Source organism: Loxodonta africana, chromosome X (genome assembly GCF_030014295.1).
Source record: "Loxodonta africana isolate mLoxAfr1 chromosome X, mLoxAfr1.hap2, whole genome shotgun sequence".
Taxonomy (NCBI): domain Eukaryota; kingdom Metazoa; phylum Chordata; class Mammalia; order Proboscidea; family Elephantidae; genus Loxodonta; species Loxodonta africana.
In genome coordinates this window covers 128,573,528-128,599,436 of record NC_087369.1, presented here as the reverse complement: position 1 = coordinate 128,599,436, position 25,909 = coordinate 128,573,528, and the positions used below count along the sequence as shown (strand labels likewise).

The 25,909-nt window shown below is 39.7% G+C and overlaps 1 protein-coding gene across 1 annotated transcript in view; it reads right to left on the bottom strand.

Annotated features, from left to right (window-relative positions):
• The window catches only part of MID2 (midline 2), a 110,489-nt gene that overhangs the window by 13,635 nt on the left and 70,945 nt on the right, over window positions 1–25,909 (bottom strand). The window contains exons 4-7 of the mRNA XM_023553917.2: window positions 14,272–14,379; window positions 12,739–12,887; window positions 2,326–2,453; window positions 948–1,091 (exon numbers count right to left, since the gene is read on the bottom strand). Coding sequence (XP_023409685.2) covers window positions 948–1,091; window positions 2,326–2,453; window positions 12,739–12,887; window positions 14,272–14,379 — 529 coding nt within the window. The remainder of the gene's footprint in view (window positions 1–947; window positions 1,092–2,325; window positions 2,454–12,738; window positions 12,888–14,271; window positions 14,380–25,909) is intronic.

Genomic DNA, 25,909 nt, shown 5'->3' with positions numbered 1-25,909 from the left:
AAGTGTTCCTTAAGAGTTTGACCCCAAATGTCTTCTCATCTCACCATCTGGCCCAGAATTGTCACAAAATAGGAAAAAGAAGCCTATCAAGAAGGTTAAGTCAGAAAAACTCCTCTAGTGTGACCAGTGAGCTCAGACACAGAAGTACAAACACAAAGGTAAAAGAAAATACTAGGGTGGAAATCAGTTCCAGTCTTGAATCCAGCTTTAATTCCGCTTCCATTTCCAATTTTCCCCAGCCCACTGAAGGAAACTTTCAGCTCGACTCCTCTTGACTGGCAATCGATGAATTAGGTTTCTATTCTGCCTTACCTTGCTTCATTTCACCAGAAGGTGAAACTGTAACATGCGAGCTAAATGATTGCTTTTTAACATCTTTCATTTTGTTGCCCACTTACATACTTTTATATTTGGTGTAATTCTTGGTGAAAGGGGAGAAAGGGTAAAGGAGATAGTGACAGAGGCAGGAGGCTTGTCACCACGTTCACTGATACAAATAGGTACAGTAAAAGAAGTAGTAGTCCTTGAAAATAATATATTTTACCATGATAATGAATTGGAAGAAGTGTCAAGTGGAAAGATGTTCACGCACATAGAATCAGCAATGATGGTGGCTTAGCTACCCAGGAACAAATTCTGAGCTGTGTTCTGACTTGGGAGAGTAAAGTGACATGGATTAACTGAAGAAAATCTAAGGATTACATAAACAAATGGGAGTGGCCCCAGTGACTGCCCAGCAAGGAAACACACAACTTGGTTTGTCACCCATCAGTAAGGTCTTTGCAACGCCCTGGGCGAGCTTACACTGTCTATGAAACACTATACTAAAGAACCTAACATGTCTTACAAACACTTGCCTCGTGGCGCCCCGGCCAATCTTGAGCAGCTTACTGCTTCCTTACATTTCCTTATCTCTGGCCACAGGCCCCAACTACACCATGACTTACTGATGAAGTTAGCCTGGCCAGTGAATATGGTGTACTGAAGCTCATAGGAGCTGATGCTGAACTCATCATCCGAGATCCAGTGGACTGTAATGGTGTCATGGGAAGCTGTACAGAGTTCTTCTCGGATAGATGGTGGGTTTGGGGCTGTAAAGAAAGATGGAAAAGAAGGTAAGGAAAGTACAATCTCTGATCTGGAATTTTATAATAGTTATGCTTCCTGTCTAACTGGACATCTCTTGGAAAGGAAGTTTTCTTAATAGAAAAGCTTCAGATTGCATGTACCATAAAACCTGAAGCAGAATGCTTAGAGCTCAAGCTCTTCAAAACCACTTTTGCATCAACAGTAAATATAGTTTAAGCAAAGATATAAGCCTAAATTATTGAGACAATTGCCGTATAAACACATATGTAGGTATTAGAGCAAAGTGGTCACATGGTTTTCTTATTACATGGTCCTTAATTTATTTCTTTCTATTTCAAAATAAGTTTCATATTTTTGGTAGTATAATCAAGTCATTTTTGGTAGTATAATCAAATCAATGTGAGTTTCCTCATCAGTAAAATGGGGATGATAATTTATAGATTTGCTGTTGGGATTAATTATATAAAATCAGTATACAAGGTCTGGCACAAAGTGTTCAATAAATGATAGTTATTTTAACATAGTAACAAAAATAGCCACAAACACATTGTATGTGTATATTTTTCCAGTATTTAAAAAAAATTTTTTTTTATTGAGCTTTAGATGAAGGTTTACAGAACAAAACTAGTTTCTCATTAAACACTCAGTACACACATTGTTCTGTGACATTGGTTAACAATCCCACGACATGTCAACACTCTACTCTGCCTTCTCAACCTTGGGTTCCCTATTACCAGATTTCCTGTTGGTAGCCAGCATTTTCAACAGGCTGGTTGCATCCTTCATTTTCTAAAATTGTCTGCAAACCAGATATTTCTTAAATTTTTATTCCCAATCTGCTAATTCCTAAATTTCCTTAAAAACATTTAAGTGACATCTGCACCCATGTGGGACATCACTCTAATATTCCTTAATTGCCACCTGAGGCCTACCCCCATCATATGCAACAAATTATTAATGATAGGCTCATAAAAGGAAACCCATTAGCAATTTTTTGTGTTTTACCTTCAAGTATGGATGGTATACCAATTCTGCACCCAGAAGTATTTGACAAATCACTTTTTTTCTGTTACATGAACTAAAATATATTCTATCTAGAAAGATGAATGTATAATTTTAAAGGTTACAAAATATTTTATTATAAATATTGATTGACCTTTTCAGATTATTTTGAAGCAAAAGCACACCAAAAGAAAAAAACAATTCAAGCGGAAGGACAGCACAGTATATTCACACCTGTTAAATAATCTAGCCCCTCCAGCAATTTCTTTTCTCTGGAAAAATCTAAAGCAAAATTTTCAAAGGCATCATTAAAATTGATGTCTGGAATCAGAACTTGAGAGGATGCAGTTGCCATAGCGACCCTGAAAGAGAGAAAAATACATCAAGATACATCAAAATACCTTTGCAACCTTCATCCCAGTGTTTGAGTTCCAGTTTAACAAGGTGAAAACAAATGACTTGTAGAAGTTTATTCATTAAGTGAGAAATGTATCTGCGCTTCTCCAACAGAAACCATTTAAGTTTGAATCATCAGGAACCAATTAAGGGTTATACCATATTTGTTCACATATGTTCCCCCCTCAAACAAACTCCCCCATCCTGTCTTAATTTTGAGAAGTAAATACAGGATTTTTTCCTCTCTGCATCATTTTCCATCTGGCAGGCAGCATCAAAACTAGACTTCTGAAGGCTTGGTAAAAGCAGTTTAAAATATTTTTTCCTCCCCCTGTATTTTTTTGTGCTAAAAAATAAGCTAGCGTGCTTATTGTCTTTTATTTGATCTTTTATAACATTTATATTTCACTTAGGAAACCCTGGTGGCATAGCGGTTAAGTGCTATGGCTGCTAACCAAAGGGTCGGCAGTTTGAATCCACCAGGCGCTCCTTGGAAACTCTATGGGGCAGTTCTACTCTGTCCTATAGGGTCACCATGAGTCGGAATTGACTCAACGGCGATGGGTTTGGTTTTGGTTTATATTTCACTTTATTATTCTCTAGTTGTAGGCTATGCTAGTTTTACCTCCCAAACCAATTTTTTTTCAAGAGCAGAGGTCATACTTTGTACCTCCTCTATCTTCCATGGTCCTTAACATAGTGCAGGACACACAGTCAATAAATAACTGCGAAGTGAATGAATGAATGAATAACAACAACACAATAGCTAGTGTTTGAGTGCTTATTTTATATATGTTACTGTGCATTCACTCCACAGATATTATTTAATTTACTCCTCACCATAAACCTGTGTAATAGATGTTACCTCCATTTTGTAAATGAGAAACTTGAGACAGAAAGATTAAGTAACTTGCCTAAGGTCAGACAGCCAGTAAGGGTAATAAGTGTAACTGAACCCATGTCCATCTAATCCCAAGGTCAGTACCACTTAACCATTTAGGCAGTTCCTTTCTTAAAAAAAGAAAAAAAGGTATGTGTGGCAATTCTTTTTTTTTATTATACTTTAGATGAAGGTTTACAGACCAAATTAGTTTCATTAAACAATTAGTACACATATTGTTTTGTGACAATGGTTAACAACTCCATGATATGTCAATACTCTCCGCTTCTCGACCTTAGGTCCCCTATTACCAGCTTTCCTGTCCCCTCCTGCCTTCTAGTCCTGGCCCCTGGGCTTCTGTGCCCCTTTAGTCTCATTTTGTTTTATGGGCTTGTCTCATCTTTGGCTGAAGGATGATCCTCAGTAGTTACTTTAGGGTGTCCAGGGTCCATACTCTCAGGGTTTCTCTGCTCTTTTTTTGTGAGGTAGAATATTGTTCTACATTTTTCTCCAGCTCTGTCCAGGGCCCTCTATTGTGATCCCTGTCAGAGCAGTCAGTGGTGGTAGCTGGGCAGCACCTAGTTGTAGGTGGAGGCCGTGGTAGATGCAGTCCATTAGGCCTTTGGACTAATCTTCTGTTGTATATTTAGTTTTCTTCATTCTCCCTTGCTCCCGAAGGGATGAGACCTGTGGTGTATCTTAGATGGCCGCTAATATGCTTTTAAAACGCCAGATGCTACTCACCAAAGTACAATGTAGAACATTTTCTTTATAAACTATGTTATGTATTTTGGCAATTTAACCAGGTTACACACCAGAATTATCTGGGGGAGATTTTATCAAAATATGCACGTTTAAGCCTTATTCCAGACCTTCTGAATCAGAGTCAATGAAAAACCTTGAGCATGCAAATGACAGGATGGAAAGAAGCATTAACTTGACAACAATATGCATGTTAGAGTGAAGGAAAGAGACACTGAGTTGTAGGAAGACCAGAGAGGAAGCTTTTATGGTGAACTTGTTATAAGCAGAAGAGGGATTGAAAAAATACATAGCCTCATCCATGTATATCCTGCAGTATCTCTTGGCTGTTTTTGAAAATAGAGACATTTCAGGAATAAACCGGAGGCCAGGATAAACAAATGAAAGACTAACTCAGTATAATCTTATAGTCTCACATTGAATAGCCAGTCTTCCAGGATATTATGAGTAAGAAGACAACAATCTCTTTAGGGCAAGAGTTATATCAGAAAATTGGCTCATGAAATTTCTGTCTAGCCTTCGCCATCTCTTCTTTCCATCCATCCAGCACTTATTGAACAGTCTAATGTTACAGACACTGAGCTAGGCAATGGAGATACAAGGGGAGAACAAGCTAGTTGTGTTCCTTGCTCTCACAGAGTTCACAGATCATGGAGAGGAAAGCCATTTAAACGGGCAATAGAAGAGCTGTTACAAAGGGTGTAGTGCATATACAAGAGCCGCTTAGCATGGACTTGGGAGCTAAGGAAAGTTTCCCTGGAGGAAGTTAATTTTAAGCCATGACCTACACGATGAGTTAGCTAAGTAAAGACTATGTGTGTGTGGGTATGTTCTTTCTTGCCTGATAGATGAGAATTAGGCAAGGCGAAAGTCATGCAGAGCCTTGCTGGCCATGTTACAAACTTTGGACTTTGTCTTAAGAGCAATAGGAAGCCACCGAAGTATTTTAGGCAGATGAGTGATATGCTCAAGTTTATGTTTCAACAAGAGTATTCCAAGTGCAGTGGATGGACTGAAAGGGGTCAAAATTGGAGTCAGGCAAATCAGATTTTAATGCGTCCAGGAATAGGCAGAAAGTAAAGTGGTGACAGAATGTAGGCAAATAAAACAGGGATGATTGTTGTTGTGTGCCGTCGAGTCAATTCCAACTCACAGTGACCCTATAGGACAGAGTAAAACAGCCCCATGGGGTTTTCTAGGCTGTAATCTTTACTGGAACAGACAGGCAGCTCTTTTCTCCCACAGAGCCACTGGTGGATTTGAACCATCGATCTTTCAGTTATCAGCTAAGTGCTTAACCATTGCACCACAGAAAAAAACTAACTCAAAAAAAAAAAAAACATGAAAACAAAAAAAGAGTAGCTGCTGAGGCTGCTTGTGTACAACCAAACTCCGCATGGAATTTGGTTCCTTGGTTTGGAGGTTTAAGGTCATAGTTTCATGGGACATACCAGTTAATTGGCCTAATAATGTGTTTAGTTTTCTGTTCTACCTCTTAGTTCATTGCATAGTGCCTGGGATCTTAAAAACATGTAAGTAGCAATCCAAGGCACAACAATTGGTCTGTATTCACCTGGAGCAACAGAGGAAGGAGAGTAAGGAATAAAAGGAGGAAATGGAACGTGTAGCTAATTGCCTCCATGAACAACTGCCTCCTTTACCATGAGACCTGAGGAACTGGATGGTGCCTGGCTAATGTTACTGGATGTTTTGGTCAAAGATTCTATAGAAGAAATCTGATGAAAAGGGGGAAAGTGAAGAAGAGAATTTCAAATTCTTATGGACTCCAGACTTTCTGGAGGCATGAAGGCTGGACAAATTCCCGAAACTATTGCCCCAAGATAATATTTAAACCTCATACCAAAAATATCCCCTAAAGTCTTCTTAAAACCAAACAATAGTTTAGCTTAACTAGTAAAAAAAAAAAGTCTACCCTGAACATTATGCTCTTTTAAGATCTATCTATACGGGGTCAAACTGACAACAGCAACTCAAAAGGTTAGAAAGGAACGTTAGGGGGCAGTGAGTTTATGTTAATGAAGGAGGAATAACTCAGGGAAGGAAGGTGAGAATGGTTGCACAACACAAAGAATGAAATCAATGTCACTGAATTGTACATGTAGAACGTGTTGAATTGGTGTATGTTTTGCCGTGTATCTTCTCGACAACAACAAAATAAATAAAATTAAAAAAGAAAACAATTGGCCAATAAACAAGTTTAAAAAGTTCACTACATTAGAAATCAAAAAAATTAAAATTAAAATGGGATAGCATTTAGTTGACGGATAATGACAATATTATAGGCACTTTTAATGCCTACATATTTTTATTAGGACTGTAAATTGACACAAATTTTGGAAGCCAATTTAACATTAAATATCAAAATATTTTAAGGTGTAAATACCCTTAGGTTATTCTCTTCCCTCACTACACACATTCCCTGTTGTAAATTCATTAGTTCTTAGGACTTCAATTCACATCTCAGTGTTGATGATTTTCAATTCTATATTATAGTTCTACTTCCTAAAATGTATACTAAGGAAATGATTGAGACGTATGCAAAGACACAGCCACAAGGGCACTCAACACACTGTATATAACCTAATTTTCTAACAACCGAGGGTTGAGTTAAGTAATGTACATCAAAAGATGAAATACTATGAGAGACCATTAGAAATCAAGTTATACAATAATATCCAATGTCATGGGAAAAGTTTATAATATATTGTTAAATTTCAAATGTAGGATAACCAGTTGCCAACGAGTTGATTCCATCTTCTGGCAACCCTATGTGTGTCAAAGTAGAACTGTGTTCCATAGGGTTTTCAAAGGCTGATTTTTTGGAAGCAGATCACCAAGCCTTTCTTCCAGGCACCTCTGGGTGGACTCAAATGTTTGTTGGACCCTATGTTTGTAAAATATACAAAGAAAAATCAAGGGCTCCTATACTTCCAAGTGTTACTAGTGGCTGGCAGGGTAAGTATGAATTAAAAGTGATATTGTAGAGTATGTGTTTGTGTGTCTGTTTGTGTTTCTGCATTTAAGCAAAACACACATTAGCTATCTTTTTCCAGGCCCTAATCTTTATTAGAGCAAATATAATGAATGTCATTTGTGAGGGGGAGGGGACACCTCTCCCAGCTCTCTCATTTTAACTGAAGTCTTGATGCCTTAACACAACAGAATGAATAATGGTGGGGAGGAATTTCAGACACTATTAGAGACTAGTGAGAAAGAAATTTAGGTTGGGTAGATACAGCAGTGGGATAGATGTTTGTCAAATCATATCACATAGATGGCCATCTGTTCCGCCTATACCATAGGTTATCTCTGAGCCTATGAAAAGAAGATTTAGATATAGAATTGAAAAATCATCAACATTTAGATGTTAACTGAAGTCCTAGGAACTAATGAGCTTACAACAGAGAATGTGTGTAGTGAGAGAAGAGAATAGCCTAGGACAGAATAATGAAGAACAACAGCATTAAAGGAACAGTCAGGAAAGAGTTTCTCATAAAGGCAAAAGAAACCAGATAGGTAGAAAGAAAACCAGAAGTGTTCACAGAGCTAAGGGCAGAGAAATTTCAAATAAATTGGTCAGCAGGGACAAATGCTACTGAAAGATTAAGTAAGATGAAACAAAGGAGTGTCTATTATATTTAGCAACAAAGTATTCATTTGGTGACCTTGAAAAGAACACTTTCAATGGTGTGGTAGTGGTAGAAAACAGATTTCAGACAGCTGAAGAATGAGTGGGGACAATTAAACACGATGGCTTTTTAATATAGTGTTATCTCTGCTGTCATGAAATCCCACTAAAATGGCAGTCAAAGAATAACACATTATAAACTCCCAAGGACAAAGAGAATGGAAAAAGAGATGTCAGCAAGTAAGAGATTGTCAACAAATGTTTGGAAACTAAAAAAAGGATGGATGTGTGGTAACCCAGCAACAGGCCAGAGAAAGCTGGATCAAGAAGTCAACAACATCAAATTGATTTAGTGCCATAAAAAGCTGAAAGTTTGCATAAGGAACAGTTAGACCCCCGGATCCACTCAACCAGAGGCTACCCTTCTTTCCTCCTGGCAGGAGATGTGAGATTTACTTTCCAAAGAGCTTTGATACTATACTGAAAGCAGTCCTAAAACTCTTAGTTTTCTCTGGTTAGCTCCAGAATTCTGGCAGCCAACCCCCTCCACCCCCCACGCCCCACCAAAAGCAGGAGACTGGAGAATTCCAAGAGAAACGACCTACAGAACTGACACTTAGGACCCCCTCAATAAAAAAGCTGATGTTCAGCTTATAATCCTATAGCACAGTTCAGCCCCCAACCCTCAGGGCTTCCAGTATCCTTTTAGTGCTTAATTTCAAATAGGCAGCCAAGAGTTTACCAAACAATTAAGGAAAGACAGATACCAAAACAATCTAACAGAGAAAAGGAACTTGGAGAAAATCAAGATAATGCAGGATTTAGAAGAAAACTTTTTAAAATGATAATATTTTCTGAAAGATAAATAGTTTGCTACCTGGCATCCACAAACAAAGAACAGAATGCAAAAAATAAACAAATATCAAGAAAGAGCTCTTGTAAATAAATACACGAATGCTGAGATTAAAATTTTTTACATAAAAAATCAAGGAAATCTCTTTGTTAGTAGAACAAGAAGACAAAGACATGAGAAATAGAAAACAAAAGATTTAAAAAAATTAGAGGAAAAATCTAGGACACCCAAGAGCTGACTAATTAAAATCTCAGAAAAAGAGAAGAGAGAAAATAAAGGGGAGGATTATTATTTATTAGCAAATAATACAAGAAAATTTCCCAGAACTAAAGGTCACTAGTCTTCAGACTGATAAGACTCACTGAGTGCCCAGATAAAATGAATGACAAAAGACCCATACCAAAGCAAATCATGATGAAATTTCAGAATAACAGGGTTAAAGATGGAATCTTAAAAGATTCCAGTTTTTAAAACACAGGTCATATTCAAAAGATAGGAATCAAAATGACAGTGAACTCTTCAACACAATGCTGGAAGTTAGGTGACAATAGAGCCATGCCTTCAAAATACAGTAAAGGCCCAGACCTTCTGTTGGCACAGGACAGGAACCATCCCCGAAGACAACTCATCAGAAATGAAAGGGACTGGTCAGCGGGTGGGAGAGTGACGCTGATGAAGGGTGAGCTAATTATATCAGGTGGACACTTGAGATTGTGTTGGCAACTCTTGTCTGGAGAGGGGATGGGAGGATAGAGAGAGAGGGAAGCCGGCAAAATTGTCAAGAAAGGAGAGACTGAAAGGGCTGACTCAAGAGGGGGAGAGCAAGTGGGAGTAGGGAGTGTGATGTATGTAAACTTATATGTGACAGACTGATTGGATTCATAAACGTTCACTTGAAGCTTAATAAAAGTTATTAAAAAAATACAGTAAAGGGAAACTTATTTCCAACTTACCAAATGTGGAAATAAATTAAAAAAATATTTTTCAGACAAAAAGTTTTCAAAAATTTACTTCCCATGTGCCCTTTTTTAGGAAGCTGCAGGAGAATTTGCTCCAGCAAAATTAAGGGAATATACATAACAGTGCAGGAAGGGCAAATCCAGGCAGGACTTGACGGGCTTCCTAACTAAGGAGTCAGAGCTGAGAGACCAGGGAGACTAATTTGGCTAGAGTACCAGAGAGGAGAAAAGAAGCCCAGAAAGAGAATCCTAGAAATCTTCAGAAGGTCCCACTCTACTATTCAACACAGTACTAAGCAGTGCATGCATGTGAGAAAACTACCCAATGCTGAGGAAAGAATGACCTCAAAAAATTAAAGGGAATAATTCCTGGTGCTCACATGGGGCCAAGAATAGTGCCTATTTCCACCAGTCAAACTAGAAAACCTCATTATGAATGACGCATTAGGTAGAGTACTCAGAAGGATCTTGCCTCAGTAGCGGGGAAAAATTGCCTCTAGAGTAAACACTGTTCTGATCTCATCTATCAAATCTTAAAAGCACGACTCAAAAGGATCAAGCTATTTCCAAGTGGCTTAGCTGTGTTCCAAACCAAAGCTTAAGAATATTTATAGGAATACAGATATCTACAACACTCCACAGGGTAAAACTCACAATGCCTGGCAGCCAATCAAAAATAACCAGGCATGTAAAGAAGCAAGAAAATACAACTCATAATAGGGAAAACAGCAACCAATCTTAACTCACCGAGAACTGACAGAGATGTTAGAATTAGCAGGCAAGGACATTAAAACAGTTACTACAACTATATTCAATGTGTTTTAAAAAAGCTAGTGGAAAGATTTAATATGTTAAAGATATGGATGATACAAAAAATGAAATTGAACTTCTAGAGATGACAACTACAAAGTCTGAGATGAAAAATACATTGGAGATGTTAACAGTAGGTTAGACATTACAGAAGAAAATGCTAGTGAAGTTGAAGACATTATTAATCGTAACCATCCAAAATAAAACACACAGAGGAAAAAGCCAAAAAAAAAAAAAAACAGAGCATCAGTTAGCTGTAGGACTACTTCCAGCATCCTAATATACATTTAATTCGAGTCCCTGAAGGACAGAAATGGGTTAAAAAGTGGATGTGAAATCAACTACAGAGAAGAAGAAACTGAAGCTATGGGGAAAAGGGGGTATGTGGCCAAAGCACAAACGAAAGGACAACTCTTCCACTATAACCAGGAGGAAACAGGAAGTGATGGATATGGATGTAGGTTGCCCAGTAGTTGGTATAAGAAGTCGAGGAATTTATCATTTCATAGCTACTGTTCTCTCTGTAGAATAAGAGGTAAGGTCAATTTGCTGAGCATGAGAGGGAAAGTAGAGGAGTTGCAATTCTGAAGTGAAGATAGAAGATTTGAAATAGCCATTATGGAGATGAGTAAAAAGAAAGCTGACCAAAGCAACAAAGAATTTCAAATCAGTACCAAGGGCCCAGGTGAGATTAGAAGCAAAAAATTTGCAACTCAGTAGCACCAATCTCTTTGGTTATGTGATTTTCTACAGCAGGGTTCTGCAACTCAAATATAGGCATGAGAAAGGTAAGGATACAAACAAACAAACAGACCCATTGCTGTCTTGAGTTGATTCCAAGTCACAGCAACCCAGTAGGGCAGAGTAGAACTGCCCCATAGGGTTTTCAAGACTGTAAATTTTTACTGAAGCAGACTGCCACATCTTTCTCCTGCAAAGCGGCTGGTGGGTTTGAACCGCAGACTTTTCGCTTAGCAGTCAAGCGCTCTAACCACTGCACACCAGGGCTCCTGGTGAACTGATTCAGGGATGGGATTTTATCAGTTGGTATGACGAAATGACAATGGAGCAAAGGAGTTGGGGATATTGCAATGATAGTGGCTGAAATGAGAAATCACGGACCCTAAATAGGCTAAGAAGAGAACCAAAGAGAGGAAGCTGGAAGGTAGAAAGAAAATAGAGGACTTAGAAGTCCCAATGAAGGTGAAATGAAGAAAAAAGAGAGCTGCATTGAAGAAAAGAGAGTTGTAGGACAGAGGGTGTAATTAGAAAGTGGAAGGTTACATTTATTTATTTCAGTGACTGAGTGATGGTGAAACCCTGGTGGCACAGTGGTTAAGAGCTACGGCTGCTAACCAAAAGGTCAGCAGTTCAAATCCACCAGGTGCTCCTTGGAAACTCTATGGGGCAGTTCTACTCTATCCTATAGAGTCGCTATGAGTCAGAATCAACTCAGCTGCAATGGGTTTTGGTTTTTTGGGAGTGATGGTAAGGTTCAGCACGTGGGCCGTGGAACTGGGTGGATGGAGTGGGGTGGAGTGGAGGTGAGGGTCACTGGAGGAGGGAACGTCAAGGGCCCAGGACACTAGGTGGCTAAAATATTTGATGGATCAGCCATAGAATGACAAAGGAAGATTGTGAACCTGTAGCCAAAGTCTTCAATGAATGAAAGGCAGAGATAAAGTGATTAAGTCTGGTCTCTTCGGCCATAGTAGCCCCTTGAAACCTTGGTGACTATACTAGACAATATTTCACTTTAGATCACCAATTCTTTGCAAATCGTTTGTATATGGGCTTCTAAGGATCTATAAGTTCCCTGAAATTGAATGAAATTCTATGTGTATATGCCTAATGTGCATTTTCTTTCTCAGAAGAGGACGCGTGACTTTCATTAAATTTCCCAAGAGGATTGTGATATTAAAACAAAACAAGCCCAAGAATTACTACTTTAAAGGATTTATGAGGAACAACTAAAAGAAAATAATAGAAACTGCAAGTAGATTTAGGACGTGCACACACCTATCAATGTGACGCAGAATTTCTCTGCCCCCATACCAGCGCCAGCATAGAAAGCTCAAGCCCTGAATGAGCAGCCGTGAGCTATGGCAGTAGCTGAACCGTATGCTTGGCTGTGCATTAGAAGAACTGGTGGACTAACGAGATGGAGATAAGGGTTCCAGAAATCCACAGGGCAACCTACCACGGAGGCTTAATAACTATCTCGTTGGTAAAATCTTCAGGTGGCAGCTGCTACATACATGCCTGAACAGAATTAAGTGACTTTAAGCTGGCCCATTCTGATAACAGCAGGCATTTCAAAAGAATATAAGGAACTCGCCTCTCAGCAATATTTTTTGCAGACTGTAGAAACCGTGCCTGGTCATTTTCTTTCAGGATATGCTCAGCTTGGTTGATGAGGACTGTTGACCTTTCAAGACACTGGCGGCAATTAGCAACCTGCTGTGCCAACTTTCTCAGTTTCATAACCTTAAAGGGATTAGTAAAAGAGAAAATAAGATAAAATGTACAGTGCTTCATTAAAAACAATAAAACAACATGAAGGAGATCTGCAGTGATTCTAAAATTAAGGCTTATTAATATCCCATGGTCTCTGTACTAACCACTCACCTTCTCACCCTAACCCCTATGTCTCTTTTGCCAACCTCTCCTCCCACCTACTGCCCATTCACTTAGGAAACTACACACTCAGTCATATACTTTCAGTTCTGTACCTCCTCTTTTTATTAATAACATTACCTTTTCTGATTATAACGGCAATACATGTTCGTTATAGAAAATTTAGAAAACAAAAAGTATAAAAAGAACCCCTACCACCCTGAGATCACCATTGTTTACATTTTAATGTCAATATATATTCACATTTGTGGTTAATAAAAAGTATTTGCTTTTTCTTTACAGTATCTACATTTCTATGTATTTTATATCTCTAAGAACATAAATATTTCTTCTTGGAAACTTTAATTCCTGTGCTAGTTGGAACCACCCAGCATGGCACAAAATAGTGGTCATCACAGGGTTTGTAATGCAAACTCCAGTTTCTCATAACAGCATGAACTTATAATCACTAACACTGACCAGCAGGCCAAAAGCCGAAAACTATATAGATGCATGGAGGCTCAAACCTGACCTTTTGACCATGATTCTTCAGTTCCCAGGCTAGAGACCTGAAAGTCTACATTGACTGTTCTCTCTCTCCTTCATCTTTTACATCTAGTCAGCTGGTGATCCCCAACTGTTCCTTTCTAGCAATGCCTGCTATGTTCTCCCTTTGCATTTGTGCTTCCACTATCCTGGTTTAGATCTTCTTCAACTCATTTCTAGGATCATTCCACAAGCCTTATAGCTTGTTTCCCTGACTCTGGTATCATTCCATTCTGATCTACCCTGAATACCTCTGCCATTATCAGTCTTCTCCTTTCCCTAAGAAACTAGAGTGGCTTCCCAACACCTTTCAGATTAAGCCTAACATCCTTATACTGTCATTCATGGCTCTTCCATAATGCTGGTCCACATGTCTACCGTTATCTTTTTTTCTTTTTTTATTGACTTATAACATACATACAGTAAAGCAACCAAACCTTAAGCATGCAACTCAATGAATTTTTGCACACGGAATGTAACATGTAACCACCAACCAGGTAAAGATATAAAACACTTCCAATACCCCAGAAATGCCATCATTTTTACTGGCTTCAGAACTAGGCCAAATGTTGTTTCTTTGCCTTACTTCCCTACAACCTCATTTCTTCTTGCTTTTATGATTTAAAGTTTAAAGTGGGATCACCAAGATCAAACTCTGACATTTGAAAAGTCAACTCTTCCCTGGGCTCACTGAAGTGCTGTGCTTTACCTTTGTCTCTTTGATTTTGACAGCAATCATTTGCTTCCTCTGCTGGATGATCTCTACCAACTCGTCACATTCTTCCATAAGTTTTGCCTCATGCATAGCAGTGTTCACCTGCCAAGAAAGTCCAGAATATTACACAGTGACTGCTGCCTTTGTTCCCTGCTGGCTCTAAAAGGTTTGACTGACAGCTAAGCATGCACAACTTCTTCCATACCTCCCTCATAAGATCCACTCCTAGAAGAAGGGTAGAGATGGTGATATTAATGATGCAAGGGCATTGAAGCATCACAGATAGGAAGCTCTCCAGGCCTCTGGTAGATCGTGATGGTTAATGGAAGGCTGGGCAGAAGGACAGATGAGATGGGGCCACGTTATTCCCACTGTGCGATTCCCATTATGTCAGCAGCCTGTCCCCTTGCTGTTCTTTTTTGGAAAAAGCCTAAAATTTATGTTGTCAAGGAAAGAGGGTTCCCCTCCACAGGCACAATAATATTAGAATAACATTACAGCAACATATCTCTACCACCCTAACAAAAATATTTTCAGTTTCATTGTTCCCATCTAATCTTCAGATACACAAATGTGTGAATACATTCTTATAAAGTTGTATAGTTGATATTGCTCACCTTTCCTATTTTGAGATACTTCCTATATCAAAATATCTCTACTGCAAAGTCAGTGTCATGGATTGAATTATGCCCCCTAAATTTTTTTTTTTAAATGTGTGTATCAACTTGGTTAGGCCATGATTCCCAGTGTTCTGCGGTTGTCCTCCATTTTGTGATTGTAGTTTTATGTTAAGATGATTAGGGTGGGATTGTAACACCACCTTTACCTGGGTCACATCCCTGATCTAATGTGGAGGGAGTTTCCCTGGGGTGTGGCCTGCACCACCCTTTATGTTTCAAGAGATAAAAGGAAAAGGAGGCAAGCAGAGAGTTGGGGACCTCATACCACCAAGAAAGCAGCACCAGAAGCAGAGTGCGTCCTTTGGACACGAGGTCCCTGCACCTGAGAAGCTCCTCGACCATGGGAAAATTGAGGACAATGACCTTCATCCAGAGCTGACAAAGACAGAAAGCCTTCCCCTGGAGCTGAGCTGATGCCCTCAGTTTGGACTTGTAACCTACTAGACTGTGAGGGAATAAATTTCTCTTTGTTAAAGCCATCCACTTGTGGTATTTCTGTTATGCCAGCACTAGATGACCAAGACAGTCAGGGTGGGATGTAAGGGGGAAAAAAGCCACCATTCCTCATTGTCTTTTCAATTTACTGATTTCTCCTTCTTCTCATCTCTATTGATATTAGATGGTGCTCAGCACCCAAAAAAAACAAAACAAAACAAACCTGTTGCCGTCAAGTAGCTTCTGACTCATATCAACCCTATAGGACAGAGTAAAACTGCCCCATAGGGTTTCCAAGGAGCTGCTGGTAGATTCAAACCGGCGACCTTTTGGTTAGCAGCCTGAGCTCTTAACCATCGCGCCACCAGGGCTCCACAAAGCACCCAGGAAGGACTAAAATGAGAGCAAGCAATCGGTGGGTTGCCGAAGCATAAAGTGAAAATTAAGCACTTCACATTATTTCATCTAATTATCAATAGCAACTTTATGACATAGGAAACATTATTATTCCCATTTCACAGATAACGAAACTGAGGCTCAGAGAATTAGTGGCTTGCTCAAAATCACACAGTTAATAAGTAGTAAAACCAGAATTCAAACCAAGTTCTGTCAACCGAAACTCCTGGGCTGTCTGAGTGTGTGGACGAGGTCAGTTCCATTTCAGCAGCACACAGAGCAGTCACACAGGGAAGCACAATCATTCTAAGTGTCTATTCAAAAATCACTTGAGCACAGCTCTAGAAGGCTGAGGAACAGACAATGGATTTGAGAGCAGCAAAACCGAGCTAAATGTGCTTCATTTGCAAGGTAGGACTCCATTTCCAATTGCTATCCTCCTCAGGGAGCCCTGGTGGTGCAATGGTTAAGCGGTTGGCTACCAACCAAAAGGTCAGCAGTTTGAATCCACCAGCCGCTCCTTGGAAAACCCTATGGGGCAGTTCTACTCTGTCCTCTAGGGTCACTATGAGTCAGAATAGACGGCAATGGGATCCCTCCCCAAAGTGTTCTCCGCATACTCCAACTCCAGCAAAATACTGGTCTCTGCAGCCTCCTTTCTCATCCTCTAAGGTTTCTGCTTGCTAATTTTCTGTTTCTTACTTAACGGAAATAAAATACATTTGCTGAGGACAACCTTATTTTGCTTTACTTTCACTTTCCAGGGGAACGCCACAGTGGGAGCTTATTATTCTGACAGAAGTACTTATTCGGATTGAACATTCTGGCCTTTTTACTAAATTGAATCTAATTTACCAGCTCTTACCCTCTCAAAGAACACCCACTCAGCTGAGAATATGAGATTCATCTAGTTCTCCCTATGTCCTTACTTAAGAGTATCTGGAAATATAGAAACTTACTATTTGTAGTTTCTTTTTTAAGCTGATGATGGTGCAGTATACAATAGTATAGTACCTTGTTTCTTGGAATTTGGTGCTTGGACTTAATTTATTCTTGTGTTAGGTGCTGTAGAGTAGATTCTGGCTCATGGCAACTCCATGTGACAAAGTAAAACTGACCGATAAGGTTTTCTTGGCTGTAATCTTTATGGAAGCAGATTTCCAGGTTTTTCTCCCGCAGAACTGCTGGGCGGGTTTGAACCAGTAACCTTTCCATTAACAGCTAGTGCTTAACCGTTTGCACCACCAGGGCTCACTGAACTTAATTTAGGCTCGTACTAATTTGGTCCTGTGTGAGAGTTCCAAAATTCAAGGCACCTGACTGGGATCAGAATGATTGGCCCCAGGTCCAAGCTTCTGCTTATTTCCCATACAACCGTCCAGCCTTTATAGGGACTTAAGCACATAACAAAAGAAACATCTTTCTCTGTGGTTAAACTGAAGATACGGAAAGAATGTTCGTGAGGGAGGGTCTTGACCAAAGACCTTTATCAGGAATCCCCTCAGCGGCCCTCAGGAAATGTTTTAACATAATTATCTTGGGCCTACCCCTTAAAACCTCCCTTAGTCATGTATTTAAACTGCCTAATCTCAATAGCCCACATTCGTGTTTCCAACCAATCACTGTAAAGCCCCCCCCCCCCCAGCTATCCTGCCTCCGGCTTACCTAATCTTTACCTCATAAATACACCTCTGTGACTCTACCATTTTGGAGCATTTGATTTCAACTTTGTGAGATCAAATGTGTCCCTGGTCCAAACCGTCTTAAAACTTCAGTAAATCTCTTAGCTTTTATTTTTAACAGAGTATGCGTTCTTACTCTTTGGCAGTCCCCTATTTTTGTTTTTTTATTACGAGCATTTTATTGTACTTTAGATGAAGGTTTACAGAGCAAATTAGTTTCTCGTTAAACAATTAATACACATATTGCTTTGTGACATTGGTTGCCAACCTCACAACATGTCAACACTCTTCCCTTCTTGACCTTGGGTTTCCTGTTACCAGCTTTCCTGTCCCCTTCTTGCCTTCTTGTCCTTGCCCCTGAGTTGGTATGCCCATTTAGTCTAGTTTTCTTTTATGGGCCTGTCTAATCTTTGGCTGACGGGTGAACCTCAGGAGTGATTTCAGTACTGAGTTAAAAGGGTGTCTGGGGACCACACTCTAGGAGTTTCTCCAGTCTCTGGCAGACCAGTAAGTTTGGTCTCCTTTTATGAGTTAGAATTTTGTTCTACATTTTTCTCCAACTCTGTCCAAGACCCTCTAATATGACCCCTGTTAGAGCAGTCAATGATGGTAGCCAGGCACCATCTAGTTGTGCAGGACTCAGTCTGGTAGAAGCTGTGGTAGTTGTGGTCCATTAGTCCTTTGGCCTAATCTTTCCCTGGTGTCTTTGGCTTTCCTCATTCTCCTTTGCTCCAGAAGGGGTGGGACCAGTGGAGTATATCTTAGATGGCTGCTTACAAGCTTTTAAGGCCCCAGACACTACCCACCAAAGTAGGATGTAAAATATTGTCTTTATAAACTATGTTATTCCAACTGAGATAAATGTCTCCTGAGACCATGGTCCCCAGCACTCAGTCCAGTAATTCTGTCCCTCAGGGAGTTTGGATGTGTCTATAAAGCTTCCATGACCTCACCTTGGTCCAATTGTGCTGGCTTCCCCAGTATTGTGTACTGTCTTACCCTTCATCAAAGTTGTTGTTAGGTGCCATCGAGTCAGTTCCAACTCATAGGGATCCTATATACAACAGAATGAAACACTGCCGGGCCCTGCACCATCCTCACAATCATTGTTATGCTTAAGGTCATTGTTGCAGCCACTGAGTCAATCTAGCTCATTGAGGGTCTTCTTCTGTTTCGCTGACCCTCTACTTTACCAAGCATGGTGTCCTTCTCCAGGGACTGGTACCTCCTGACAACATGTCCAAAGTATGTGAGACGTAGTCTTGCAATCCTTGTTTCTAAGGAGCATTCTGGTTGTACTTCTTCCAAGACAGATTTGTTCATTCTTTTGGCTGTCCCTGGCACATTCAGTATTCTCCAACACCGGGATTTAAAGGCATCAGTTCTTCGGTCTTCATTCATCGTCCAGCTTTCACATGCATAGGAGGCAACTGAAAACACCATGGCTTGGGTCAGATGCACCTTTGTCTTCAAGGTGACATCTTTGCTTTTCAACACTTTGAAGAGGTCCTTTGCAGCAGATTTGCCCGATCTAATGCATCTTTTGATTTTTTGACTGCTGCTTCCGTGGCTGTTGGTTGTGGATCCAAGTAAAATGAAATCCTTGGCACCTTCAATCTTTTCTCCGTTTATCATGATGTTGCTCATTGGTCCAGTTGTGAGGATTTTTGTTTTCTTTGTGTTGAGGTGTAATCCGTACTGAAGGCTGTGGTCTTTGATCTCCATCAGTAAGTGCTTCAAGTCCTCTTCACTTCCAGCAAGCAAGGTTGTGTCATCTGCATCACCAAAGTTAGCACCTATCTATTGTCTAGTTAGTGTTTTTCCTTCTACACCCCTCCCTTGCCTAGTAACCATCAAAGATTTTTTCTTTCTGTGTGTAAACCTTTTCATGAGTTTTTATAATAGTGGTCTCATACAGATATTTGTCCTTTCGTGATTGACTTGCTTCACTCAGCATAATGCCCTCAAGATTCATCCATGTTGTGAGATGTTTCCCAGATTCATCATTGTTCTTTATTGTCGTGTAGCATTCCATAGTGCGTTTGTTTATCCATTCAACTGTTGATGGGCACTTAAGGTTGTTTTCATCTTTTGCTATTGTGAATAATGCTGCAGTGAACATGGGTGTGCACATATCTATTCATGTGGCAGCTCTTATTTCTCTAGGATATATTCCTAGGGGTGGAATTGCTGGAACATATGGTATTTCTATTTCTAGGTTTTTAAGGAAGTGCGATATCGTTTTCCAAAACGGTTGAGCCATTTTACATTCCCACAAGCAGTGCATCAGAGTTCCAAACTCCCGTAGCCTCTCCAACATTTGTTACTTTCTGTTTTTTTTTTTTTAATTAGTGCCAGTAATGCGGGGGGGGTGGGGGGGCCGGTGGTGGTATATCATTCTAGTTCTAATTTGCATTTCTCTAATGGCTAGTGATCTCGAGCATTTCCTCATGTGTCTTTTAGCTGCGTGAATGTCTTCTTTGGTGAAGTGTCTGTTTATATCCTTTGCCCATTTTTTTATTGGATTATTTGTCTTTTTATTTTATAGGTGTTGGATTTTCCTATAGATTTTAGAGATTAGACCTTTGTTGTCCCAATCTGTAGGTTCTCTTTTTACTCTTTTGGTGAATCCTTTTGATGATCCCAGTTATCTAGCTTATCTTCTGGTGTTTCTGTATTGCTAGTTATGGTTTATATGCTATTTATACCGTGTATTACGGCCTCTAGCATTGATGGCAACCCCTTATTTGTATTCCCAAGCATTTTATCACTTTATATTTAATTCAATTATAGTGTTTATTACTTTATGCTATGTTGTTCTTGTTACGTGCCATCGAATTGGTTCCGACTCATAGCGACCCTATGTACCACAGAACGAAACACTGCCAGGTCCTGCACCATCCTCACTATCATTGTTATGCTTGAGCCCAATGCTGTAGCCACTGTCAATCTATCTTGTTGAGGGTCTTCCTCTTTTTCACTGACCCTCTACTTTGCCAAGCACAATGTCCTTCCCCAGGGACTGGTCTCTCCTGATAATGTCCAAAGTATATGAGATGAAGTCTCACCATCCTTGCTTCTAAGGTATCATTCTGGCTTTACTTCTTCCAAGAAAGACTTGATCGTTCTTTTGGCAGTCCATGGTATATTTAATATTCTTCACCAACACCATAATTCAAAGACATCAATTCTTCTTCGGTCTTCCTTATTCATTGTCCAGCTTTCACAAGCATATGAGGTGATTGAAAACGCCATGGCTTGGGTCAGGCACACCTTAGTCTTCAAAGTGACATATTTGCTATTCAACACTTTAAAGAGATCTTTTGCAGCAGATTGCTCAACGCAATGCGTCGTTTGGTTTTTTTAACAGCTGCTTCCATGAGTGTCAATTGTGGAACCAAGTACAATGAAATCCTTTACAACTTTGATATTTTCTCCATTTACCATGATGTTGCTTATTGGTCCAGTTGTGAGGATTTATGTCATAGTAATTTATTATTCTGTTTTCTCCACTAAAACATAAGTTCCTGGTGGCCAGAGTATATCTTTTTTTTTTTTTAAGATTTTGTTGTATTTTTTGGTGAAAGTTTACACAGGAAATTATGTTCTCATTGAGCGATTTCTATACGTATTGTTCAGTGACATTGGTTACATTCTTCATGATATATCAGCATTCTCGTTATTTCCATTTTGGTTATTCTGTTTCCATTAATCTACCTTCCCTCCCTCCACCCCACCCCCAGCCTTCTCATTTGTGGTCTAGGGTAGGTATTAACCATTTGGTTTCACAGAGATTGTATCTTATTTGACTGTACCTATCTACAGCATAGTGATAGGCTCATAGTAGATGTTCAGTAAATATTTGTTGAATTTAATTGAATGAAAATAAAAGTATCTCCTACTGCTTGCTAAACATGTCCACTTGCTTACCTAAGTTACCCTAAACTCAGTATGCCTAAAAACAAGCTGATCATATTCCCTTCAAACCTGACCTCCACCCCTGATTTTCTAACCTTTTGCTAACGTGATTATCATCACTGCAGTTACTCAGGTTCAAACTTTAGTTAACTGTGACTTCTACTTCTCCCTCATCACCCGCATAAATTTACATCAGTTCCAAACTCCTGCTTTCAGTCTTTTTAAAGTTTTTCTGGGAATTCAGTAAGGATCTGGACCAAGGAACCCATGATAGGTTGAGACCTCTGGTAACCCTTTTGGACTACTGATCTCCCTACTTCCACAGTCTTTCTTTTGCCACCCAACCTCATAATCCTTCCTCCTCTACCCTGAAGCCAGGAGAAATCACCACCATCTTTATCATCAAACATGTGTTAAGCATCTTTTGTGTACAAAGCATTATGCTAAGGTCCAGTCCTCAAAAAATTTGGCATCTGGCAAATAAAATGACAAACAAGTCAAAGTAGCATAAATTAAATATTGAATGAGTAATATAAACTATAATCTACAGAAAATTGAAAGGAAAGATCACTTTCTTTGGGAAAGTGGAGATAAGATGTATGAATGAGGTGGGGCTTGTCTAACACATACAAAATGGGAAGAGGGACATTTCAAGCCAAGCTTACCAAAACTGCAGCTTATTGTTTAGGCAATATAGTATCATAGAAAACATTTAGGGGGTAAAAGAGGGCAGGTGGTGGGGAAATAACCATAGTTAATTGTTTTGTTTTAGGATGAACTGGAATTATTTTTGATTGTGGTTGGGTTGTAATAGTAAGCTCAGGGCAGTGGTGGTTCAGTGGTAGAATTCTCACCTTCCATGTGGGTTAGATTCCCAGCCAAGGTATCTCAGGACCAGCAACTACCTGTCTGTGAATGCAGGCTTGCATGTTGCTATGATGCTGAATAGGTTTCACCAAAGCTTCCAGACTAAGAAAGACTAGGAAGAAAGGCCTGGCAATCTACTGGAAAAAAATCAGTCTATGGATCACAACAGTCCAATACAGTTGTGCATGTGGTCACCATGAGTTAGGGCCTCTAAGGCAGCTATTAACAACAATAATAAGCTCAGAGATGATTTAAGAGACTACTGAAAAGTGATCAGGGCCTAGCAAAGTAGGTAACAAGAATAGAAAGGAAAGCTCAAATATGAGAAGCACTTCCTTGTTCAAAACTCTTTGACTACAAGCTCCTTCAGCAAAGGTTTTATACCTCCCACTGTAACTGGCACATTGCCTTACACTTAACAAATAATTATTGACTGATTTAGCAATTTTAAAAAATCAAAACAAGAATGCTAAACATTAGAAAATATTCTATAGTAAATGTATTTTGTAGAGAAAAATGTAGGTTGATGTGACGGAGCTAGGGTGAGAAGGGTTTGGACAGTCACCTTGGGTGAGATGAAACAACCAGACATAACTACCAGACATAACTAACAGAGTGAAAAGTTAGTTGAAGAGACAAAACCCCAAACTAAAGGTAAAGCAGTGACATTAAAGTTTTTCCATATCAAGAAATAGCCTAAAAGATCAGGATCCTTAAGTGTTTTCTGCACAGGAAATACTCCAGGGAAAAACTGTCTTCATGATGTGAATAAAACAGCGAAAATTGCTTGGAAGACAATTGAAAGCCGTGTTATTTGCCTGCAGTTTTGTTTTAAAATACAGTGAGTTATTTGACTTACTTATTAACCCTTAGTAGAAAAAAACTGGAGTTACCTTGATAAGCATTCTTTGTTCATTTGGTTTGTGGAAGACTTCACGGCTGTTTATTTGCCCTTTGTTCTTTGTTTTGGGATAGTGGGTTTGACTAAATGTCTCTATGTCTGTAGAAAAATTTATCCTCCCTGAAAACACCCTTAGGGTAATCTTGGCATCCTACTTGTGTAAATCTACCCATCCCAAAAGACTTTTATGACTAAGGGTCTCAACCCCCATCTTCCAAGGCCTAAGCACTAGGGAACATAGACCTTCCTGTTAGGTCTCCAGGTCCTCGTCTCTGCTTTGTGCTTTTTACTTTCTTACCAAAGGCAGCAAGAATTTCACTTGAATTTTTTTTCCAACTGCCCATCCTATTTCCCGAAGTTCTTCTCCCAGCCCAAAGACAGACTGCAAAGTAAGACCCAGTCTTCCCCAATTTCCATACTTCCCTAATACAAGCACACAAGTCCCCTGTTTTATGGTTTTACTGAGGGTCAGTACAAGGAAATAAATATGTAGGAGATGTCAAAAGCCACAAGTTACAAAGGTTTAAGAAGCCACAAAAAGTAATCTGGTAATTGCTTCTATTACATATTGAAATGTAAATGGACTAGACCTTTTTTTTACCCTTAGCTTCTTTCAAAGAGTTGTATTTGATAGTTTTGGGGAAATCTCCCATACTCTTATTCCATAGGTCTTTTATTCCTGAGTTTAAAGTTCATCAGCCTTCCCTCCAATCCAACCGCATGAGAAACTTCCCCATTCACACACGCCCCTCTGCTCAGTAACATCCAATAGTCCTCTGCAGGAGGACACAAGGGACTGTAGATTTCCTGTTCAGGTGGAACGATATATATGTTCATAAGCCCTATGCCCAGGCTCAAGTGGGATTCATTTATGTAGCAACTCCTCATTGGCTTCTCCATCTTAGTTCTTCCACTCCTTACATAGTCAATGCCAACCTAGTTTATTCCCTGAAATCTTTTGCCCAAATAGACCTTCTCCTCTCACCTAGGAGATTCTGCAATTCCAGCATTAAAGATCATTTGAAAGAGCTTTTATTTCAAGCAAACATTTATTCAGTGCCTACCATGAACAAATGTGTCTTGGAAGAAGTACAGCCAGAATGTTCCTTAGAAGCAAGGATGGTGAGGCTATGTCTCACATACTTTGGACATGCTATAAGGAGGAATTGGTCCCTGGAGAAGTACATCATGCTTGGTAAAGAGAGGGTCAGCGAAAAAGAGGAAAACCCTCAATGAGATGGATTGACACAGTGGCTGCAACAATGGGCTCAAACATAGCAACAATTGTGAGGATGATGCAGGATCTGGCAGTGTTTCATTCTGTCGTACATAGGGTTCCTATGAGTTGGAATCAACTGGACAGCAACTAACAACGACAACAACCACTTGCAAGGCACTATATTCCCTGAGAGGGATATAATGATGATAAAGAATTAGTCGACATTCAACCATTTCAAGACATAGCATATGATCAAGGAAGAAGCCCAAGCTGCACTGAAGGCATTGACGACAAACAAGGCTCTAGCAATTGACAAAATACCAACTGAGGTGTTTCAACAAAAGGATGCAGTGCTGCAAGTACTCATTCGTCTATGCCAAGAAACTTGGAATACAGCTACCTGGCCAACCAACTGGAAGAAATCCATATTTATACCTATTCCCAAGAAAGGTGATACAACTGAATGCAAAAATTATCGACATTAATATCACACTCAAGTAAAATTTTGCTGAAGATCATTCAAAAGCAGCTGCAGCAGTATAGCCACAGGAACTGCCAGAAATACAGGCTGGATTCAGAGGAGCACGTGGAACCAGGGATACCATTGCTTATGTCAGATGGGTCCTGGCTGAAAGCAGAGAATAACAGAAGGATGTTTACCTGTGTTTTATTGACTGCATAGATTATAACCAATTATAGACAACATTGTGAAGAATGGGAATTCCAGAACACTTACTTGTGCTCATGAGACACCTGTATATAGATCAACAGGCAGTTGTTCGGGCAGAACAAGGGGATACTGAGTGATTTAAAGTCAGGAAAGGTTTGCGTCAGAGTTGTATCCTTTCACCATACCTATTCAATCTGTATCCTGAGCAAATAATCCGGGAAGCTGGACTATATGAAGAAGAACAGGGCATCAGGATTGGAGGAAGACTCGTTAACAACCTGCGTTATGCAGATGACACTACCTTGCTTGCTGAAAGTGAAGAGGACTTGAAGCACTTACTAATGAAGATCAAAGACCACAGCCTTCAGTATGGATTACGCCTCAACCTAAAGAAAACAAAAATCCTCACAACTGGACCAATAAGCAACATCATGATAAATGGAGAAAAGACTGAAGTTGTCAAGGATTTCATTTTACTTGGATCCACAATCAACACCCACGGAAGCAGCAGTCAAGTAATCAAAAGACGCATTGCATTGGGCAAATCTGCTGCAAAGGACCTCTTTAAAGTATTGAAAAGCAAAGATGTCACCTTGAAGGCTAAGGTGCGTCTGACCCAAGCCATGGTATTGCCAATCTCATCATGTGCACGTGAAAGCTGGACAATGAATAAGGAAGACCGAAGAGTTGAAGTGTTTGAATTGAGGTGCTGGCGAAGAGTATTGAATATACCATGGACTGCCAAAAGAACAAACAAATCTGTCTTGGAAGAAGTACAACCAGAATGCTCCTTAGAAGCAAGGATGGCGAGACTGCATCTTACTCTGGACATGTTGTCAGGACGAATCGGTCCCTGGAGAAGGA